A 19,615-nucleotide genomic window follows, 5' to 3' on the forward strand; every position below is an offset into this window, starting at 1 on the left:
TCCTCTTTTGAACTCTGTCATCCATGTTTTGTGAATTGCAATATTTTAAGCAAAACTGTGCTATTAGGCCTTGTTCACACGGGAGTTAAAATCTAGCATTTTTTTTGCGTTCGTAGCGTCCAGTGAACGCGGATCAAGCGTCGAGTGTTTTCTACACATAGGAGTTATTGAGAGTGTTCACACGGGCTTTGGTGGCGTGCGTTTGTCCGGCTGCGCGTTTATACGGCATTAAAAAAACGTTGCATGCAGCTTTTTCTTGGCAAAACCGCTTCTAGTTAGTTTTCTGCGCGTTCATTTTACGCTTCGGAGGATCGGATATATCCCATGATCCTACATGCTATACATAGGGAAATGCGGAAAAAGGCAAAATATTAAAAATTAATTGTTGAAAAACTTACACGGAAATTTTAGCATTTCTTCATATACCACAAAAAAAACTTCCTTTTAATCCAACCTTGTGCAGTCAGAGAGTGAACCCAGTAGCGGTGGGCTTTTATATACAGTTCCCGATACACTGTCCCCACAGGTTACCACACAAACTACGATTTGGGATGCAGGCTGACGTTAGACCGAGACAAACCAACGCCGGTGTAGAAGTCAATCAAGCGCCACCACAAAATGCAACATAAACGTCTAGGACGTTCAGAGCACGTTCGTTTACCTGAAAACTTAACACCCGTGTGAACTCTGCTTATGAAACCTTTACACTTTGCCATTACTTTGTCGAATGTGCAATCAATGAAGATTGGCCACCAGGCTGGTCAAATTTAGCCATAAAACCTCCAACACTAAATTGGCCAGTGTTTCAGTTTCATTGCCCAATCCCTGTATTTATATTTCTTTATTTACATTTAGGCATTTGGCCTAAATTGAGCAGTTGAGGGTTAAGGGCCTTGCTCAAGGGCCCAACAGTGGCAACTTGGAAACTTGGTGGTTGTCGGGTTTGAACCTGGGATATTCCAAACCGTAATCCAATGCCTTAACCACTGAGCTACCCCTGGCCCATTAAATACAATACATTAAATCATGTGTGCCACAATTATTGGCACCCCTAATGTTAATACTTTTGTACTACACGCTTTTGCCAACAATGAAACGTTTAACATTTTACAAGATTGAAGACAACAGATAGTTAAACCTTGGATTGCGTGCATAATTTCGTTCCGAAAGCGGGTTTGTATAAGGCCTTTTGAAAGAAAAACAGCATCACAGATTATTTTTACCATCCTTCACAGTGGGCATGAGAAGCTTTTCTAAAAACTCATCTCACTTAGAGTGTTTGTTGCCAAACTATCTTGGTCTCATTTAACGACAGCACATGGTCCCAGTTGAAGTCCCAGTCCCAGTACCTCTTAACAAACTCCACATGTTTATGTTTGTAGATGAGAAAAATGTTTTATTTTGCATGGCTCCCAAACAGCTTGTTAGCATGTGGATAGTGTCTAATAGTTGTTATGGAGACTTTGTGATCCCAAGATGTCACTCTTTGATGCAGGTCTCTAACAGTGATTAGTCCAACCTTGTTGGACGAGGAGTCCTTATCCAACCTTGTTTGTCACTTCCAGTTATTTATATTTTCTAATTGTATTTATTAATTTTACATTATTAACAACCACCAGATTAAAAACATAATTAAACATTTCACACTTGCCTAAAAAAAAAAATACACACACACACAAAAACTAACAATTAGACGATTACGATTGAAAACTTAAATAACTAAGCTGCCGGAGGGGGGATATAATAAATGTACAACATGCATCAGTAGGATATGAGTAGTTAAATCTGAACATTAGTCCTGTCTTTGTCGTTATCCAGATAGCCAAGAAACAGAGCCCCATTATCTAAAATGTATTCAAGGATTTGGATCTTGTGTACCCTAATTTTTCCATCCAGATAATAGACACCATCTTCAAAATCCACCTTTGAAAAGATGTCTGTGTGTGATTAGATACCCTCCTGTATCCAGAATTTTACACCTGTCACATTGAGCTGAAACAGATTGTAACGCGCTACACCCAACACTGCTGATCAATTTATCAAACTACTTGGATTATTTTTTCGATGTAACAAGTAATTTAACGCGATAGGTCCACCATTTAAGTACTCAGTTATTTAGTTATGTTTTCAAAAATGGAATGTTATTCAGACAGTTTATGTAATCCGTAAGCCAGACAGCAACTTAAACTTAAAATTAAGTTAATTTTAACTTGAAAACATCTTTAAGCTGGCTACAATGTAAACAATATGTCCCCTGTAACTGCAAAAGGAAAACTTTATCCACTGGACTTTTATTAGGGCAAATTACCTGAAACAGGTAAATACAAGAGGAGTGAAACTTTTCACTTACTTTAGTATTAATATTATTAGAGAGCGGTACCATGTCTTTAGCTAAGTGGAAAGTAATAGCGCTGGTAATATCGTTCCACCATTTGCTTTTCTTGACGTAGGCAGTCCCCTTAGTAAATGCGTCTTTAAGTGACGTCTGAGTCGCGTTTTGTGTTTCAGTGCCAACTTTATCATCACCTGCAGATGTGGAAGAGGATGCAGATCTTAAGTTTTATTCTTCATATTCCAGGACATGTTTGTGACGGAGGTGGTGAAGCAAATTGCTGGTGTTACCTCCTGCGGCTACAACTTTAGCCCGACTACATTTACATATGATGGTTGTTTGATTAACGTCAGATTTTTTAAAGCCGAAGTATTTCCACATAACCGACATGGCTCCTCTTTTCGGAAGAAGTTCCTCTTTGTCTGACATTTTCTTCGTCCATGCTGTTTACCGCTCAACACACACAGGCCGTGCTTCCACCGCTCTCATGCAGACGCATACAGTTAGATGTCCGGGGAGTTTTGTAATTCCAAATATAAGAGAATAACTGAATCCAAGGTTTTAAAAAATGCAGATATTGGTTCGAACCCCGGGTGATGCTGTTTTCCTCTCACAGCCGGAGGCACAGAGAGAGCTGATTGGCCGAGCTCTCTCAGGGGGGAGGGATGAGAGGTACTTGTGCTCCCACATTAACCACGGCTCTACAGCCAATCAGGGGCGTCTGTGAGCTCGCGCACACGGAAGGAGCGGCTAGCGCTTTCCTCCGAGTGTGTTACTCCGCCCCTAACGGAGCGTGAGCGAGCAGTTCGAAAAGATGCGGTCGGCTCGCGTCACATGGTTTGGAGGAAACACGGGATAGCTTTCGTCCTCCCGACTGAGTGGTGGTAGTAGCCTTAATGTGAGAGCCTCCTAGTGACGGGGAGGAATTGGCCACGACTAGATTGGGGAGAAAAATCGGGGAAAAAAGAATTGGACAGGACTAAATAAAAAAAAAAATAAATAAATAAAATAAAAATGCAGATATTACAGTAAATTTTGACACAGACAAAGAAATCTGGGGACACCATTTTAATGAAGTTAATACAGCCAATCATGGATAAAGGGTGAATTTTACAGCAATCTATGTTCTGCTTAAATCTAGATGTAAAAATTTTTGTATAAATATTAATTTAGGGTTTTTTAGGAATTTTTAAGCCCAGGTAAATGATCTGATAGCTGACGTTTTATCACCGGAAAGGATGTTGGAGAGACGAGTGAGCTTGATTGCTGCCCAATGCAATGGCTGGGAGTACTTTTTCACACAGCATTGTATAGCATGAGCAACACATTCACACGAGAACCAGACCCAATTCAGCCTTAGCATGAACCGGAGCACATTCAACAGGTCACACACACTTAACACACCCAAACTTGGCCGAAGCCACCAGCCCAAACAACCTTTCCGAACAGGGTGAACACATAGAGAACCCCCGCAAGGCATGATGGTCGTCAGCCGCCGCCCCGCTTATGCCACACTGCCCCCACCCGAGCTGTGACAGTCCCCGGTCACCATGACTCTTAGTCTTGGAGGCGTGAAGGCGGTCGGCACTGTAAACGCCAGGGGCCTTTTGTGGGGAAGGGAGGAGCGCAAACATTGTCCTGAGGCGGTCCGGCCTCCGCAGAGTTCGACGTTTCGCCGGTGTGTGTCCACGCCCATACGTGCCCCCACCTCACCTACGTGACCATAGGTGCCTTACCGTGCAGAGGTCGCATCGGTGGACAAAGAGTTTACTGTCGTTTTGACAGCCCGGCCAGTAGAAACGAGCGCGCAAACGCTGCAGAGTTTTATTCACCCCGAAGTGTCCTTGGTACCAGCAGCTGAAAGCATTCGCCTGCGCCGTGCGGCCATTCCCAGTGACGGTAGAGTAACCCTTCACGCAACGCTAGGGGAGTAAACTGGAAGCGAAAGAGCTTTTACCTTTCGCCCTAGATGAGCGACTGTGGTATAATCAGGTCTCTAGCACCCTGTGAAGAACCGAATTGATTTCCTACACGTCCAGACCGGAAGTTGATTGCACTAGTTGGGGGAACAAGGACGGTTGCAGGAGGCGGCTTCCCCTTAGCATACCCAAAAAACTCTGCTAGTTTAACGGCTGCTGGTGTACACTGTCCCTCGGGCCTGAGAACATTGCAACGGTAGTCCCGAGGTCCCGTGCCTCGGCATCGCCGCAAATCCTCGGAGACTTGTTCGTTGTCTAACCGTGACGGGTAGCTCTGTCCCCGGCTAGATTCACCTACCGAGCGCCCCTGAGCTGCAGGAGGTCGCTCGGCTCTTTCGCCGTGATGCCATTATGGGTTCTGCGCGCTCCGCCTCGCGTATTGCTTCAGAAAGGGAAGCTGATGCCACTAACCTGATGTGCTTGCGGAGCCGCGGCGGTCGGAGAAATGCCCGCGGCGGTCGGGGACCAGCCCGCGAAGTTGGCAAAAACAAGCATACTGGACTGTTGTAGATTATTTTTACCCAAGAGATAAATAATTCACCAATGCCAAAATGCTGCAACGACTCAAGCCTATACGGCCGTTCTAAGTGGTTTAAAGCCTTCTGTGCTTCCAAGGATATAATAGTAGTTTAATTAGTCTAGACATGATCTGCATATATTGTATTAAGTAGTCGTCTGACATTAAAAAAGGGAAACCTTCCTGGGATGAACCCAGTCTGATCAGGATAAATAATAGATGTAAGATGTTTACTCCATCTTTTTGCCAGCACCTTTGTAATAACTTTTCTGTCAATGTTTTGAAGAGCAATTGGCCTGTAATCGGTGGGGTCACTGTCTTCTTTTCCTTTTTTCAGTAAGAGACAGATATTGGCCTCATACAAAGTTTTGGATAATGTCTTCTCTTTTGCGGAATGACGAATCATTCTGAGTAGTAGTGGAGTTAGTAAGTCTGAAGATGCTTATAAAATTCGCTGAAAAACCCATCAGGATCCACCCGGTAGTAGGGCAGGGCAATATGGCCAAATATATTTATCACGATATATATTTGAAAATTTGCGATTAAGATATAACCATGTATAATATCCACAAAACTTAAAAAGAGTTGCTTTGCAACATAAAACTGCAGTGTGCCAAATATATAAGGCAAATAATAAAATTGCACAAACTCTTAAGTAAAAACTAAATAAGCAAACAAAAAAATGGATAAATTATGCTACTGCTCATTGAGGTTTTCTACATTTCAAGCTTTAAGATTCTTTGTCATAAACACTAACATGTTCACAGATGTCAACAACCAGTGCTTCTGCTTTAAATGATGAAATAGGTTTGTGGTGTTTCCTCTCTTCGCCACGAAGACACGCTTATATGTTCTACAAAAAATTGTGCTTTGTTGGGTATTTGACGGGCGAAAACCAAACCAGGTCCACACCACTGAAGTTGCACCATTTTTACAAACCAATTCTGGTTCATCTGTTTTCCGCTTTCGCCCTTCTCATTCTACGCCGCCGCCGCCATGCTTTTTCCGCCATGTGCGTTTAAGCGTATGAAAACAAAGGCACTGCACATGCGTGTTTTACCCATATTCTATCGCGATATTTAATTTTCTTATCATTGCTTAACATTGTACCGGTATTACCGTTATAATATTACGGTAATTACGGTATAATATGGCCCAGCCCTACCCGGAAGTAAATTAATTACCGAAAGTAAGTCTTCCTTGGTAAAATCAAAGTCCAATTCTTCCCTAGCCAAATCTCTGAGCTTTGGATTCTTCAGAGTGTCAAAAAAGATATCTAGGTCAGATTGTGTGACATTACATTTAGAGGAGTAGCGGTCACTAAAGAACTCTCTAAACCTGTTGTTGATGCCCTTTAGGGTTAGTAAGAAAACACATGAATTTGATTTAATTTTGTAGATTGACCTAATAGCTTGTAAGCTTTTAAGTCGCTGTGCTTACAGCTTCTGCGGCTTTTCTCCTAATGCAAATAGCTTTTATTTCACTTTAGGAAGTGAATTATTAATATTGCATCCTAAAATACAGTTGTATTCATATTTTAAGCTTCACAATTTCATTAAACTTTAATGGTAATTTTGAAATTTGTTATGCTGATTCAAGCATGGGTACCTGTAGGATGCTTTCAATTTCTATTTGATGCTTGTCTATTTGCTTTCAAACAGTAGACTGATAAGAAATTATATTCCCACGCATTACCACCTTAAGGTTTCCCCGAGGGTTGAATCTGAGACCTCCCGTGTCGTTTGTTTCAGTAAACTCCATTATCTTTACTGCCATGCTTTTACGAAACTTATTGTCAGCTATTAACAATCTCTAACAATCTCTAATCTCTCCTCTGAGATACGGTGCCAATGTACCGGACCGAAAAAGAATGCGAATTTCAGTTCGTCATTTCGGTGCGCCACTTAAATGCCTGAACTGTCGATTGAAATATTTGTTCTCTTATCTTAGCTTGTTAAATTAAACTTTCGTTAAAATGCCTAAAACTAAACGGTCGAAAGTGTGGCCATATTTTACAAGAAAGGATTCCGACACCGCGACGTGCAGCAAATGTTTTACAGCAGCAAAATCTTGCATTCATGCTAACAAATGGTCAAACGATTACATTAGTATTTGTAAAATAATAATGTAACATGGATTCTGTTCATAATTATGTCTTTCCAGCTCGTACCAGTGGTACTACAAGAGTGACTTCATTTACCATTGCCAAGAAGGCTATGCATATCCTGTGCAGGGCATGCAATAAGTCAGGAAATGTGTTGTATTTTGCCAGAAAAGGCAAATATGGTGAAATTTCTGCAAAAGAATTGCTAAAATTTGAAGCGGTTTAGTGATTGTAGTTGGGTTAGGTGGCTTATGGTTTGTTGTTGTTGTTTTTTTGGATTTACTTATATATTCATATATTCTTTAAACCTTTAATATATTGTTAAATTTTAAGCATTACATTTTTTGTTTAACAAAAATGTAGTCTTGAGTCATCCACCATCATTTTGTGGCTTTTTTAAAGTATCGGTTCAGGCACCGTTTTGGCACCGGTACCGTTTTAAAAGTATCGATTTGGCACCCGTATCGAAAAAAAAACAAACGATACCCAACCCTACCATTTTAACAAAAGTTTAACGTTAGTTGCTGCATTCACGCGCATCTCGGATGGTCTCTCATTTCCTGATGATTCGTACTTTTTTTTTTGGATGTAATTTTAGCCCCACCTCTCTGATCTTTACTAACTCCAAATGTCTTTCCCAGCTCGTCCTCTTTGCAAGGAAAACAGTCTTGAAATTCCATTAGTAGCTGCCACAATTGCCCATGCTGTTGCTCATTAAGATCACTGACACTCCGCTGCCATACCTTGCGCAGACAGCCCATTCTTCTGTCCATGCTGTTCATTGTGACAACTGGGTATGTAGTGCAACTCTGAGTAGCAGAGCTCCCCATGGCCTCCCCTCGAAAGCTATACTGAGCTGGTCCCCCCCTTTGACTCTCCCATGTCTGCCATCAAACAAAATTGTGTTCACTAGGCATCCCCCCACTGTCTGTCTGTCTGTTTTGTCTTTCGTAGTCTTTGAGGTAGTACTGCCTGCTCTGCCCTGTACTGTCATTGCGGTCCCATATTGACTGAATGTTTCCTGCCCAAAGTCATTTTGGCTTTCCCTAGGTGCAGCTTACAATCATATTCCCTCAGGAAGTCCAGGCCCAAAATGCAAGTATCTTTCATGTCCGCTACCCACACAGGGTGCTTCACAGTCTTTTCCCCAACAGTTAATGTCAGCTGTCCCCTCCTATTTATTGGTGCTAGCTTCCCTGTTACTGTCCGAAGCTGAACTGTTGTGGCCTCTAGCTTCGTACCCACAGGCACTACCTCTGGGTGGACCACTGGGTGGACCACTGTGACTGTTGACTGTTGATTCTGTATCTACCAGAGCTGTTAGCTCTATGCAAACAGGTATGTGGCAAAAGTCTGAGATAGAAGTCCATCCGACGACCACAACCTCCTGCCCCTCACCACAGGTAATCTGCATGTTTCGGAAAAAGTAGTGGCGGCAGTGAAAATGATGAATGGGACATCAATGTTGGGGTATGTAACTGTACAGTATTAACTGTCCCATCTACAGACCCCCTGTTGTTTCTCGTCGCCTTGGTCAGAACAGGGCAGTCCCTTACCTGGGACTCCTGACCACAACCTCAGCAGAGGCGAGTCTGAGCCGGTGATCTTGTCTGCTGACGCCTGGCTGCGGGTAGGGCCAGCTCCCTGATCACCTGTCACCTCCTCTACCCAAGCTGCCCTCTCAGTCTCAACCCCGTGTCCCCCCCATCTTACTAACTACTGCGGGAGTGTCCCTGCCCGCATTGTTTTGTGCTGCTTTTATAACCATCTCTCTCCAGTGCATAATCCAAGGCCTCAGGCAAGGTGCGAGGACGGGCCAGCTAAGTATGAACAGTCAGTTGGAAAGAGTGCCCCGATGAACTGGTTGCGGGCCAGCTCTGTCTGCACTGAAGGCGGCATATGCGCGTATGCCTATCTTGTCAAGCATTCAATATCATTTGCCAACGCCCGTAGCGATTCTCCTGCACGCCTTTGACGGCCATGAAGCTCTGACCTCAGGAGTTCTGCGCGAAAGAACTGACCAAACCGCCTCAGCACCCTAGTTAATGCATCATAATTAGTTCTCTCACTGGGATCTAATAATAGTGGGCAAAGACAATGCATCCTCTGTTAAACAAAGAGCAAGTTGGAGAGCTTTCTGTTCCTCTGACTAGTCATTTGCAAGTGCTAACAGTTCAAACTGGGCATGGAAAGCCTCCATATCCGATTTGCCTGCATACTTAGGCATTTTAATGCCTGAAATGCGCCGCAATCTTTGTTTGCCTCCATGCTTGGAACAGTATATGCGCCGCCATCTTTGTTTACCTTAACTCTGGAAACCGCATGGGTGCCACCATCTATGTTTACCTCCGCAGCCCCCACGCCTGAATAGTCGTCCACCTCCTCCTCCTCCATTTTAATGTACACCGCCGGCTCCATTCTCGCACATTTGTCAGGTGGCTAGGGCTCCATATCCACGCTGAAAGTTTTACTTTACTTCGGACACCAGTTGTAGTGCTCACCGCTATAGAAACCACATCACGAGTACAACAAAAGAGTTTTATTAACTTGACTGTTGTCGGCCACAGCCACCCCAAAACAAAAACAAACATAATCAGAACAATATCCTGCCTCTCTAACTCAGAAGCAGACTTGACTCAAACAGCGCTGTGTATCTTCGTCTCTCCAACTTCTCGCTTCTTCACGGCAGCGCTTTAAAAGTGGACCAGGTGACCTCCTGCGTCACCGCTAAACTCTTGCTACCTGAATGCATATTCTCGTGAGAGCACCTTCATGGGCCATCACCTTTCGTATGGAACAAAACAAAACGTAAAGGACACTTATGGGGCACAGCTGCTCTACCTTTATATAACCTTTAGCGTATGCCATTTTTTTCTGTGGCTGTGCTACAATGTATATGGGCTTCAACCTGAAATATCATCATCACTGATTACATTAAAGCTGATTAGTTTACTTGTAACTTTTTAAATATTTCTAAAAACTTTTTACCAGTCAACTACGGGTACTAATCCTAGAAATATGTGTAATTTTGTTTCAATTTTAAACAAGTGGGCTAATTGCAAATTCATTGCTGCTATTTATACTATTTAAAAAAATAACAATAAATAAAATAAAATATATAATATATATATATATATTTTTTTTTTTAGAGTTTAGGATTATAGAGGAACTGCAACATTTTACCACCTCAAATGTAATAATGTAGTAGTAGTAGTAATAATAATAATAATAATAATAATAAATTAAAAATCTATTTGGATTCAGTGTGGCAATACATCTCTACTAACCAGTTTAGGCTGTTCATCCTTGACTAAAATATAATTTTTAGGTCATTGCTGATTCGTTTCTGAAAGCTTTAATTAGTGCTAAGAGTATATACTGTATGATGTGTTCTCATTAGTCAGTGCAAACATCTCAATCACACAGATATGTCAGGAGTTTTTATGTTAAGATTGATATTCTGTTGCTGTATTTAGTCAATGGGATAAACACAGTTTCGGTGGGCAGCTAAAGTTGTCATTAGAATTGAATTCTTGTATGGAAATTTTTGCAAATGCCCTGAATGATTTAGAAGGTTACTCATGTGTCTTATGTCTTTTGCACAACCGTGATTTAACTCTGATTTTAGATGATTAGCTCTGAGTTCATCAGACAAGGTCCTGTATTCTTTTTGTTCTGTGATGATTTAAGTTTATGACTGGAGCTTTCCCTTAAAGAGAATTTTTTTGTATTTTAATCTGAAGCATTTAAACAACACTGATAAATCTGTTGAGTCCTATTATTATCTGATTTTATCAGCCAACAGTATATTATGGTCATGGATATTGAGGGATTCAGACTTTTACTTTGGGTAAATGATTTTTCAACTACTCTCCTACATAGACTTTATCAGGCTTGGCGACAGAGATATCGAGAGACCGCTAAGTTAGACTTTTTAACTGCCAAGTTTCCAAAGGGCCTTCAGTTTTAAAATATGTTGCTCTTCACAAAAATATTCTGTAATCTGTGTGTGCGACAGAGTATGTCTGTGTCCATCTGTGTTCTAAGGAGGCTTTTAAAAGTGGTAAATTCCACAGGCAGTTGGTGCCGGCTGTTACAGTAGCATTCCAACTGCTTGTAAGAGAGTGGGTGGTCAGCTTTGGGCCTGGCAAAATACACTAACAGTGACTGCCATTTTTAAGAACCAACAGGGCTGTGTTACAGGACATTGTATATTGTTGTAAAGTTTGGCACTGTTTATAACTGTTGGTGTGGAGGTCAGCCCACTTTAAGGGCTAGGCTGGATGCTTCATCGATGCCAGTGGGTTAGATAAGTGAAAATGTTACAGGCTTAAGTGCAGCTGCTGTACACTTATGTTGGAATGTGAGGACAAACTGTGGATGAGGATTTTTCAAGTCTTCCCATTTGGTTCTCATTTCTCTGCTTGTATGAGAGGAAGACCACTCACTAAAAATAATGAAAGGAAAGGGGAAGAAAACAGTATTTAAAAAAAGCAACATAATCGCCATCTCTTCTTCAGAATTTTAACTGTATTCACTGGGGATTGCAACTGGTGAAAAGGTTAATTGCTTTGATCTGTTTTAAAGATTTAGTTTGCTATTGATTTTTTTGAGATTTACTAACCAATGGAAATTCTATATTAATGTGCAGTAGATTTTCCCCTTTAAACCTTCATAGCTATTATGTATTAATTATCATTTGACTGCAGCGTGAAGCCAGTAAACCATTATGACACATTTGGGTGATTACGATGCAGTGTTTCTGAACTTCTGCCTCTATTCCAGGCTCTGGAGGAAGCTCAGATAGCCATCCAGCAACTGTTTGGCAAAATCAAAGACATCAAGGATAAAGCGGAGAAATCTGAGCAAATGGTAAGTAAAAATAAACCTAACAAGGCCTAACTTTGTTCTTTCTGCTGCTTGACAGCTACAGATGTTACTCATGCGGTATTCTGGTTTTACCGCTACGCCTCACGGTGGCAGCATTTGGGTTTGTGCGTTTGCTGGCTTTTACTGCTGAGTGGCGCTATATAACTATATACTGATGCCTCAGGCATCAGTTCATTTTCTCAAGGATTGATGAGCCGCAGCTCCTTTAGAGCTGGACGTAGTAACGAATAAAAGTGAAATATTGTAGTTAAACAAATTTATAATCACTGTGCTAAAATTAAGTACAAATGTAGAATTTAAATTAAATTAAATCCTATTATGATTGAATTTAGGCAAAATAAATGTTAACACAGGTGAGCCTTTAGATTTTATCATGTGTAATTAGAAAGTCTACGCATGTATGTTTTTTTTTGTCATCTTATATTTTGTGTTTTTTAATTTTGTAGTAAATTTATTAACTAAAATAAACAAAACTAAATGACCATAAAAATTCTTACATTGTCAGGATGTGTTTCAGCAGTTGTCGATGTGTTCTTTCATTATTATAAGAATTAAATGCAGTAGTCTGTTGTGATCATCATAATGTTCTTTAATAAATAATGAAAACGTTTTAATAAATTACGTTTTTAAATCCCAGCACCCCCGTTGCGCTGTACCACCGCTGGCAAAAACCTAAAAAAATACAAGTGAAACGTTAAACGAATTTACAATCGCAGTACTAAAATTACAGTACAAATTTAGAATTTAAATTAAATATAGGCGTTGCTTAGTTCCATCAAATTTAAACAAATGTTAACACAGTGATCATGTGTAACACTTGTGGAGCCTGGGTGTGTATCAGAAAAAGTGGGTGTGTCACAGGTGTTGTCAGATTAATGGGAAAAAACGATATAATAAAACTATATAGATACATAGCCTTTATAAGACTATACTTTTATTTGAGTGCATGCACAATGAAGACAAAACGTTATGATTTTGTAAAATAATGAAAGCAAACAGGGATACAGCGCTATTCTGTATCGGTTTCGGTGAACTTAAGCGTCAGAAAATGAACCGAAACTCCACATCAATGAATTATTAAAATGGCCAGAGTAAGTTTCCTTGCTGTTTTATCCGATGCATTCATAATCATTAGTCTACTTCTGCCGGTGCAGTGTTTCTTAACCCCACCCCTGTTAAAACCGCATATTCTGAGAAAGGCTCGCCTGCGAAAGGTTGTGCGTGTGCGGTCCACGACACAGCAAATATGTTGCCGCTCACGTCGGCGCGTGTTTTGCACAGCGCCGCAAAGACAGCGCTCATTTAACACCTACAAATTTGTGTTTGTTGTATTTCTGGGAAAGAGAAATCTCTTATAAATCTCTCATATCGGCAAAACTCGTCTTCACACACATGCATTGTTCTGTGTGTACCAACACAAGCAGCTTTGTTCCAATATTCATCCTTCATAAAGAGAGGTGACATATACCTGCTAATTAAACACTGCATTTTTTAAAAGTAAAAGCGTGCGCGATGTGAGCAGCTTTAATTATTAATAATTAAATAATTGTTCAATGTTGGACATAAACAGCAAAAGGCACGATGATATTATTTTTTTTATTATGAATTTCATGTTCTTTTGCTGTTTGTGTTCAGCATTGAATGATTATTTGAAACCGAAGTGCTCGGACCACTAAGCTTTCGATTCCAAAATTGACATTTTTACCGTTAAAAATAAAAATGTTTTTACAAGTTCTTGAGCTGTTGTTTGTGCTGTTTTCTATATTAATAACAATAGACAGATAGAAACAGAGAGTCTGTCTAAACAAAATTAATTGCAGCCGTTTTGCAAAATGTCACTTTGCGCCACCTGGCGGTCATTTCACAAATTACTTTAAATTGCGACTGATTTTGGCTGTTGCCGTTTGGCCGCAACAGAGGCGCGGCAGTAATAGACATTACGCTTGAGTAACCACTGTAGGTGGAAAATTGAGATACCTGCAGTTTTTTTTATGCTGTACCCTTTTAAATTTTTTAGTTATGCACTGGCTATTTGTATGTTAGCAGTGCTGAACAGGTCAGAGGAAGGGCAGGGTATGGGTTTCCGGACTAGTGGGAAAGGAGAACAATAGGAAGCCAGAAAATTCTGGCGTAATCAGCTCTGAGATGTTTGTTTCCTTGCCCAGGTAAAAGAGATCACCCGGGACATCAAGCAGCTGGACCATGCAAAGCGTAACCTAACCACATCCATTACTACCCTTAATCACCTGCACATGCTAGCAGGCGGAGTGGACTCTCTGGAGTAAGTGGCCTTACAGAGCAGAGACCGAGGCACTAAACCATGTGCAGTTTGCTTAGTTATATAGGTTCAAAATGTCTTTTTTTAAAAATCTTAAAAGATCAAGATGTCTTTCAGGGCAATGACACGCAAGAGGCAGTATGGGGAGGTGGCCAACTTGCTCCAGGGGGTGGTCAACGTACTGGAGCACTTTCAAAAATATATGGGCATCCCTCAGATTCGACAGTTGTCTGAAAGGTAAGCGCAACCTGTCCTGCAGCCCTTCCCCACCTACTTATGCCCTGTTGCACAAGATGCTCTAAAGGGCATTCAGTGTTTATATGACTAAGTTTCTGGTGTAATTCGCTAAATTGAATGATGTTGAGGGTATGAAGTTCCTGTTTATGTTTACCACAGATGCAACACAGGATGGAAATCTTTTCCACTTTCCGCTGTTTTTTTTTTTTTTTTTTTTTCCTTGCAGGACAGAGGTTGCTTTTTTTTCAACTTTTTTCAAGTTCTGTTGTATTTATAATAAACCATTTAAGTGTATAAAACAAGTTCATGTGTCTGGCAACTCCAGGATTAAGTGTAATCGTATCGGGGTGTAACCAAAACCTAGATCGGTTATTCCAATTCAGAAATGGGGGAAATTAACTATTTTCATTCTGAGCCGTTGCTCCACCTTAAACAAAAATGAATAAAGATGATAAAGACATTTCATCAGGGACAACAGCTGTGAATCCCACCACACTTCAGACCTTGCTGGGTTTCAAGAGTATTTGAGAAAGCAGACATGTATCAAACTGGAGTTTGGATGATGTCTGGGTAGAGAAAGTTGGCTCCTCTTTTCCTGAGTTCTTGTTTATTCTGGAAGGCACTTGTTGTTCTACTGATTGGGTTTGACTACATCCCAACCAACAGTCAATTTAAAAATCTAATTTGAATTTCACATCCACAATGTTCTGATACTCCTAAACGTGTTTATTGTAATTATTTTTTTTCAACTTGCCATGAATTGTTACAGCTGTTCATATTAAGCAGAAAGGGGCACAGAATGTGATGTACCCACATCCCCACAATGCTAAAGTATTTTTAGGTAATGTTATAATAACAAAATATGTCTTCGCATATACTCTCTTTGCAAGAGATTTTTAGTCTGTCTGTGGGGTTTCTTTTATTGAAACTTATATGTCTGTCTTTCCTTCTCCGCAGAGTGAAAGCAGCACAAAGTGAACTAGGCACACAGATCCTAGCTGATTTTGATGAGGCTTTTCCTGCACAGGGCTCAAAGGTACTGCGTTGTAACAATAAAATTCAACAACTGTATTACTGCATTTATTATACAGATTATAATAGATGTTTATATGCTGAATACATGAATCCTATCCATTTTTTATTTTTAATATTTATTTCTCTGGATTTTTTTAATTTTTCATTTTTTTTCCCCCAATAATTTAGTCAAATCCAATTCCCACCTGTCATTAAGGCATTCCCATCAAGGCTGCAACCACCAACCAGGGTGAAGGCTATCTGCCATAGAAGGGTTTTCCTCTGCCATCATTTTTCAAACTGCTTGGAGAGCACCATACGCTTCTCCCGTCTGCATGAGCTCATTGACGCCCATTATTGGCTAGCATCGCAACTGGTGTTCCTCTGATTTGGCCAGTCAGATTTTTTTACTCTCCCTGGCCCTGTGAGGCTAAAGCGTCACACTGGGATTTGAACTTGCAATCTCTGAGAAATAGGTGTTACAGTACATGTAGATTTTTTTCTTCTTTAATTGACATTAATCATCTATTGTTATTTTCAATAGAAATAAATGAAATAAAAAGCCAGACTTTTTCTGCCCCCATGTATATAATATGACCGTCAAAATTCTTTAAACTATTATGTTTGGTTGCATGTGAATTAGAAGTAGAAAATTCTATAGAAAGTAGAAAGTAATTAATAAAAAAAAATATATATATATATATATATATATATATATATATATATATATATATACAGTGGTGTGAAAAACTATTTGCACCCTTCCTGATTTCTTATTCTTTTGCATGTTTGTCACACAAAATGTTTCTGATCATCAAACACATTTGACTATTAGTTAAAGATAACACAAGTAAACACAAAATGCAGTTCCCTTTCAGTCGATTCACTCGGTACAACACATATAGTATGGGATATCACGCCCTCTCGTGTCCTGGCTGAAGCCACCTTTATTCACGCCGTAAAGGCAGGCAAACCTGTGGTGACGTAGGTGTAGCCCCGCCTACACCTATAAACCATCGTCGCCACGGTTGACCCTCAGTTCTTACGCTCTTCACCTCGCTGTGAACACCTTTTCCGTAGAGTTTTCTAGGTGCTGCTAGTAAACTCTACGTTTTACGTTGAAAGACTGCGCTTAAAATCAGCTTAACTGCTCTTGTTGGCGTTAGCGACAACAGCCTCATTTTGGTGAGTCGTCTACCCGCGGGGCGCTGACTTTTAAGTTTTCTGACAGTCAGAACATTAGCAACATCTCAGTTAGTTGGCTTCTGTTTAGCTGTGCTAACAGCGCTAGCTAAGATGAGCATGCAAGCTAATGTAGCTAAGAAGAGGTCCGCTGTTCGCCCCTGTCCTCAGGAGTGCGGCTTCTCCTTGCACGAGAAGGACCAGCACGAAGCGTGCCCCGTCTGTCTGGGGATTCTCCATGCTAGGAGAGCTCTAGCTGAGCCAGAGTCATGTGAGCTTTGTCGCCAGCTCCGGCGTTCAACGCTGGAAAGACGGGTCACGTTCGTGGAAAGGACCCTGGGGAGAAATACAGTCGCTCAGCAGGACCCCCTCCTTTCCGAATCAGCAGTCCCAGCTTCGCCTGTGTCTGCTGACGAGGAATTTCCGTCAGAAGTCCCCGCACCTAGCTGGGCGGACCAGATGGAGTATCTCGAGGGTTCGGAGGACCGTGGGCTCTCCTACAGCGCTGGCCAGCAGCCAGGCACCGAGCAGCATGCTTTCGAGGACGATGACGTGCTCGACATCGGCCTAGAGATACATGGCTTGTCGGAGGACGAGCATGAAATTGTGCCGCCTGTTCAGAGCTCCGCTGCTACTGCGTTAACCGCTCGGGACGACACTTCATTTTTTGCTCTCTACCGCCGAGCGGCTGAGAAGCTGGAGGTGGAGTGGCCCTCCCCGCAGCCGGCTCAAAAACCGTCAAGGTTCGCGGGATTTTTTCTTCCTCCTGAACCGACAACAGTTAAGAACTGCTTGCCCATGTTTCCCGACTTTGTCGGCGAATTAACGTCGTCATGGAGCAAGCCGCTGTCGACCCGTGTATCAGTGCCCGGTTACGGACAATATTTGGAATTAGACGGAGCTGAGAAGGCAGGACTAGTTAGCCCACCGCCAATGGAGCCATCTTTGGCTGCTTATTTGGCACCCTCGCACAATCATGGAGTGTCTGGACCTACTCTCCTTCCGTCTAAACATTGTAGATTCTCCTCTGCCCAGCTGGAGAAGATTTATCGCGCTCAAGCGGGCACTGCTCGTGCGCTCAATTCCGCTACGCTGCTTCAAACATATCAGGCAATGTGTTTGGCAGAGCTCGGCTCACTGGTGCCTCAGGAGAGCCCGTTCTGTGCGCTGCTTAACGAGGTCAGGACAGCGACAGACTACATTTTGCGCATGTCTCGTTGTGCGGCTCTTTCCCTCGGAAGAGGGATGGCGAGCGCAGTAGTAGCACAGAGGCATTTATGGCTCACGCTCTCTGACATTCCTGATAGAGACAGGGCTGTCTACTTGGACGAACCGCTGTCTGCTGAGGGTTTGTTCGGCCAGTCACTCGATGCCATTCAGGCAAAGTTTGACTTCAGAAGGAAACAGGCCGAAGCGTTGCGAGACATTATTCCGCGACGAGAGGTGAAGCCCAAACAGGCTCGAAGTATGACCACTCCGCGACCACCTCATAAGAGACCACCGCCGGCAGCTAGCTCGAGCTCTTGACCGGAGAAACAACAGCCTCCCAGGCAAAACCCACGGCAGTCGGCCTGGGGTATGGGCCCCCCACCGGGCGTCCGAAAGGATTCAGCAACTAGGAGGAAGAATCCTCACTCCTCCTAGCTCAGATTTAAAGAGAGAGGAGCTCTGGCAGCAGGGAGACACTGCTTCTCCTCTCTCAATGCCGCCCAAGAGGCCGCTACGTTATGTTCAGGAAATCAGTCCCAAACGGCGCTGCACTTCCCTAACACAGTCTCCCAAGCACAATCCCCCCCCCTCACACACAAGTGTTTATGTTCGAGTTATGAACCCCAGTTGGGGCGTGTTAAAAAGTTCTCAGGGACTTACAGCAAGTACCCTCGATGTTTGCAGTGTGATTGCCCCAAAAATGGTGCATTTTGTAAATCATGTGAATGTTACATTATTAAAACCAATAAAGAATTTTCCTGTTTACAATGTTGCAAAACAAAAAAGCCCAGTGCCATCGATGAGGCTGCACTCTGGCGAAACGCCAGGGGGCAGCAGACCCCTTTCAGAAACCAATGCGGGCCGGTTGGCGTCCCACGTTCTCGAGTGGCGCGCATGCGCAGTCTCGACATGGGTGCAAAACACAGTCGCTATGGGATATCGACTGCAGTTTCGCGTAAAGCCACCGCGCTTCTCTTCCATAATCAACACCGAGGTGTCGGACGACGCCGCAGCGGTGCTTCGGGAAGAGATAAATTCTCTTCTGAGCAAAAGGGCGATTCAAGTGGTGCCTCCTTCGGAAGCGAACTCAGGTTGGTACAGCCGGTATTTTGTCGTTCCGAAGAGGGGGGGAGGACTGCGTCCTATTTTGGATCTGAGAATATTGAACACGTTTCTAAGAACGTACAAGTTCAAAATGCTTACTCTGAGGCAACTGCTAAATGCAATAGGCCCGGGAGATTGGTTCACTACGATCGATCTCACAGATGCTTATTTTCATATAGCGATCTTTCCGCGCCACAGAAAGTTTCTGAGGTTTGCATTCGAGGGCGTGGCCTACGAGTACCTAGTGCTGCCGTTCGGCCTGTCACTAGCTCCCCGAACGTTCACGAAGTGCGCCGAGGCGGCGCTGTCTCCTCTTCGGGAGAAAGGCATTCGCATATTAGCCTATTTAGACGACTGGGCACTGATAGCGAGCTCAAGCGAGCAGGCAGAGAAACAGACAGCACTAGTTCTGTCTCACATTCAGACTTTAGGGTTCTCAGTAAATATGCAGAAAAGCTCACTGATTCCGAGTCAACAGTGTTCATTCCTGGGTCTGGAGATATGCTCCGTTACCAGCCGAGCACGTCTCTCAGAGCACAGAATAGCCGCGTTTCAGCGCTGCCTTGCTCTGTTTCAGTTGCAACACAAACTTCGTTTCCGAGTGTTTTTACAACTAATGGGAATGATGGCGTCTATGATCACTGTGGTGCCTCTCGGGCTGTTGAACATGCGTGCGTTTCAGCGCTGGGTGCGCTCTCACCGCCTATGTGCGGCGCGCCACCTCAACAGGAGGCTGACGGTGACACCGTCATGCATGTCAGCCCTTCTG

The 19,615-nt window shown here is 42.6% G+C and overlaps 1 protein-coding gene across 1 annotated transcript in view; it reads left to right on the top strand.

Annotated features, from left to right (window-relative positions):
• The window catches only part of vps53 (VPS53 subunit of GARP complex), a 53,838-nt gene that overhangs the window by 10,903 nt on the left and 23,320 nt on the right, over positions 1-19,615 (top strand). Inside the window, exons 5-8 of the mRNA XM_053507086.1 lie at positions 11,718-11,804; positions 13,988-14,103; positions 14,218-14,337; positions 15,295-15,373. Coding sequence (XP_053363061.1) covers positions 11,718-11,804; positions 13,988-14,103; positions 14,218-14,337; positions 15,295-15,373 — 402 coding nt within the window. The remainder of the gene's footprint in view (positions 1-11,717; positions 11,805-13,987; positions 14,104-14,217; positions 14,338-15,294; positions 15,374-19,615) is intronic.

This window comes from Clarias gariepinus, chromosome 11 (genome assembly GCF_024256425.1).
Source record: "Clarias gariepinus isolate MV-2021 ecotype Netherlands chromosome 11, CGAR_prim_01v2, whole genome shotgun sequence".
Taxonomy (NCBI): domain Eukaryota; kingdom Metazoa; phylum Chordata; class Actinopteri; order Siluriformes; family Clariidae; genus Clarias; species Clarias gariepinus.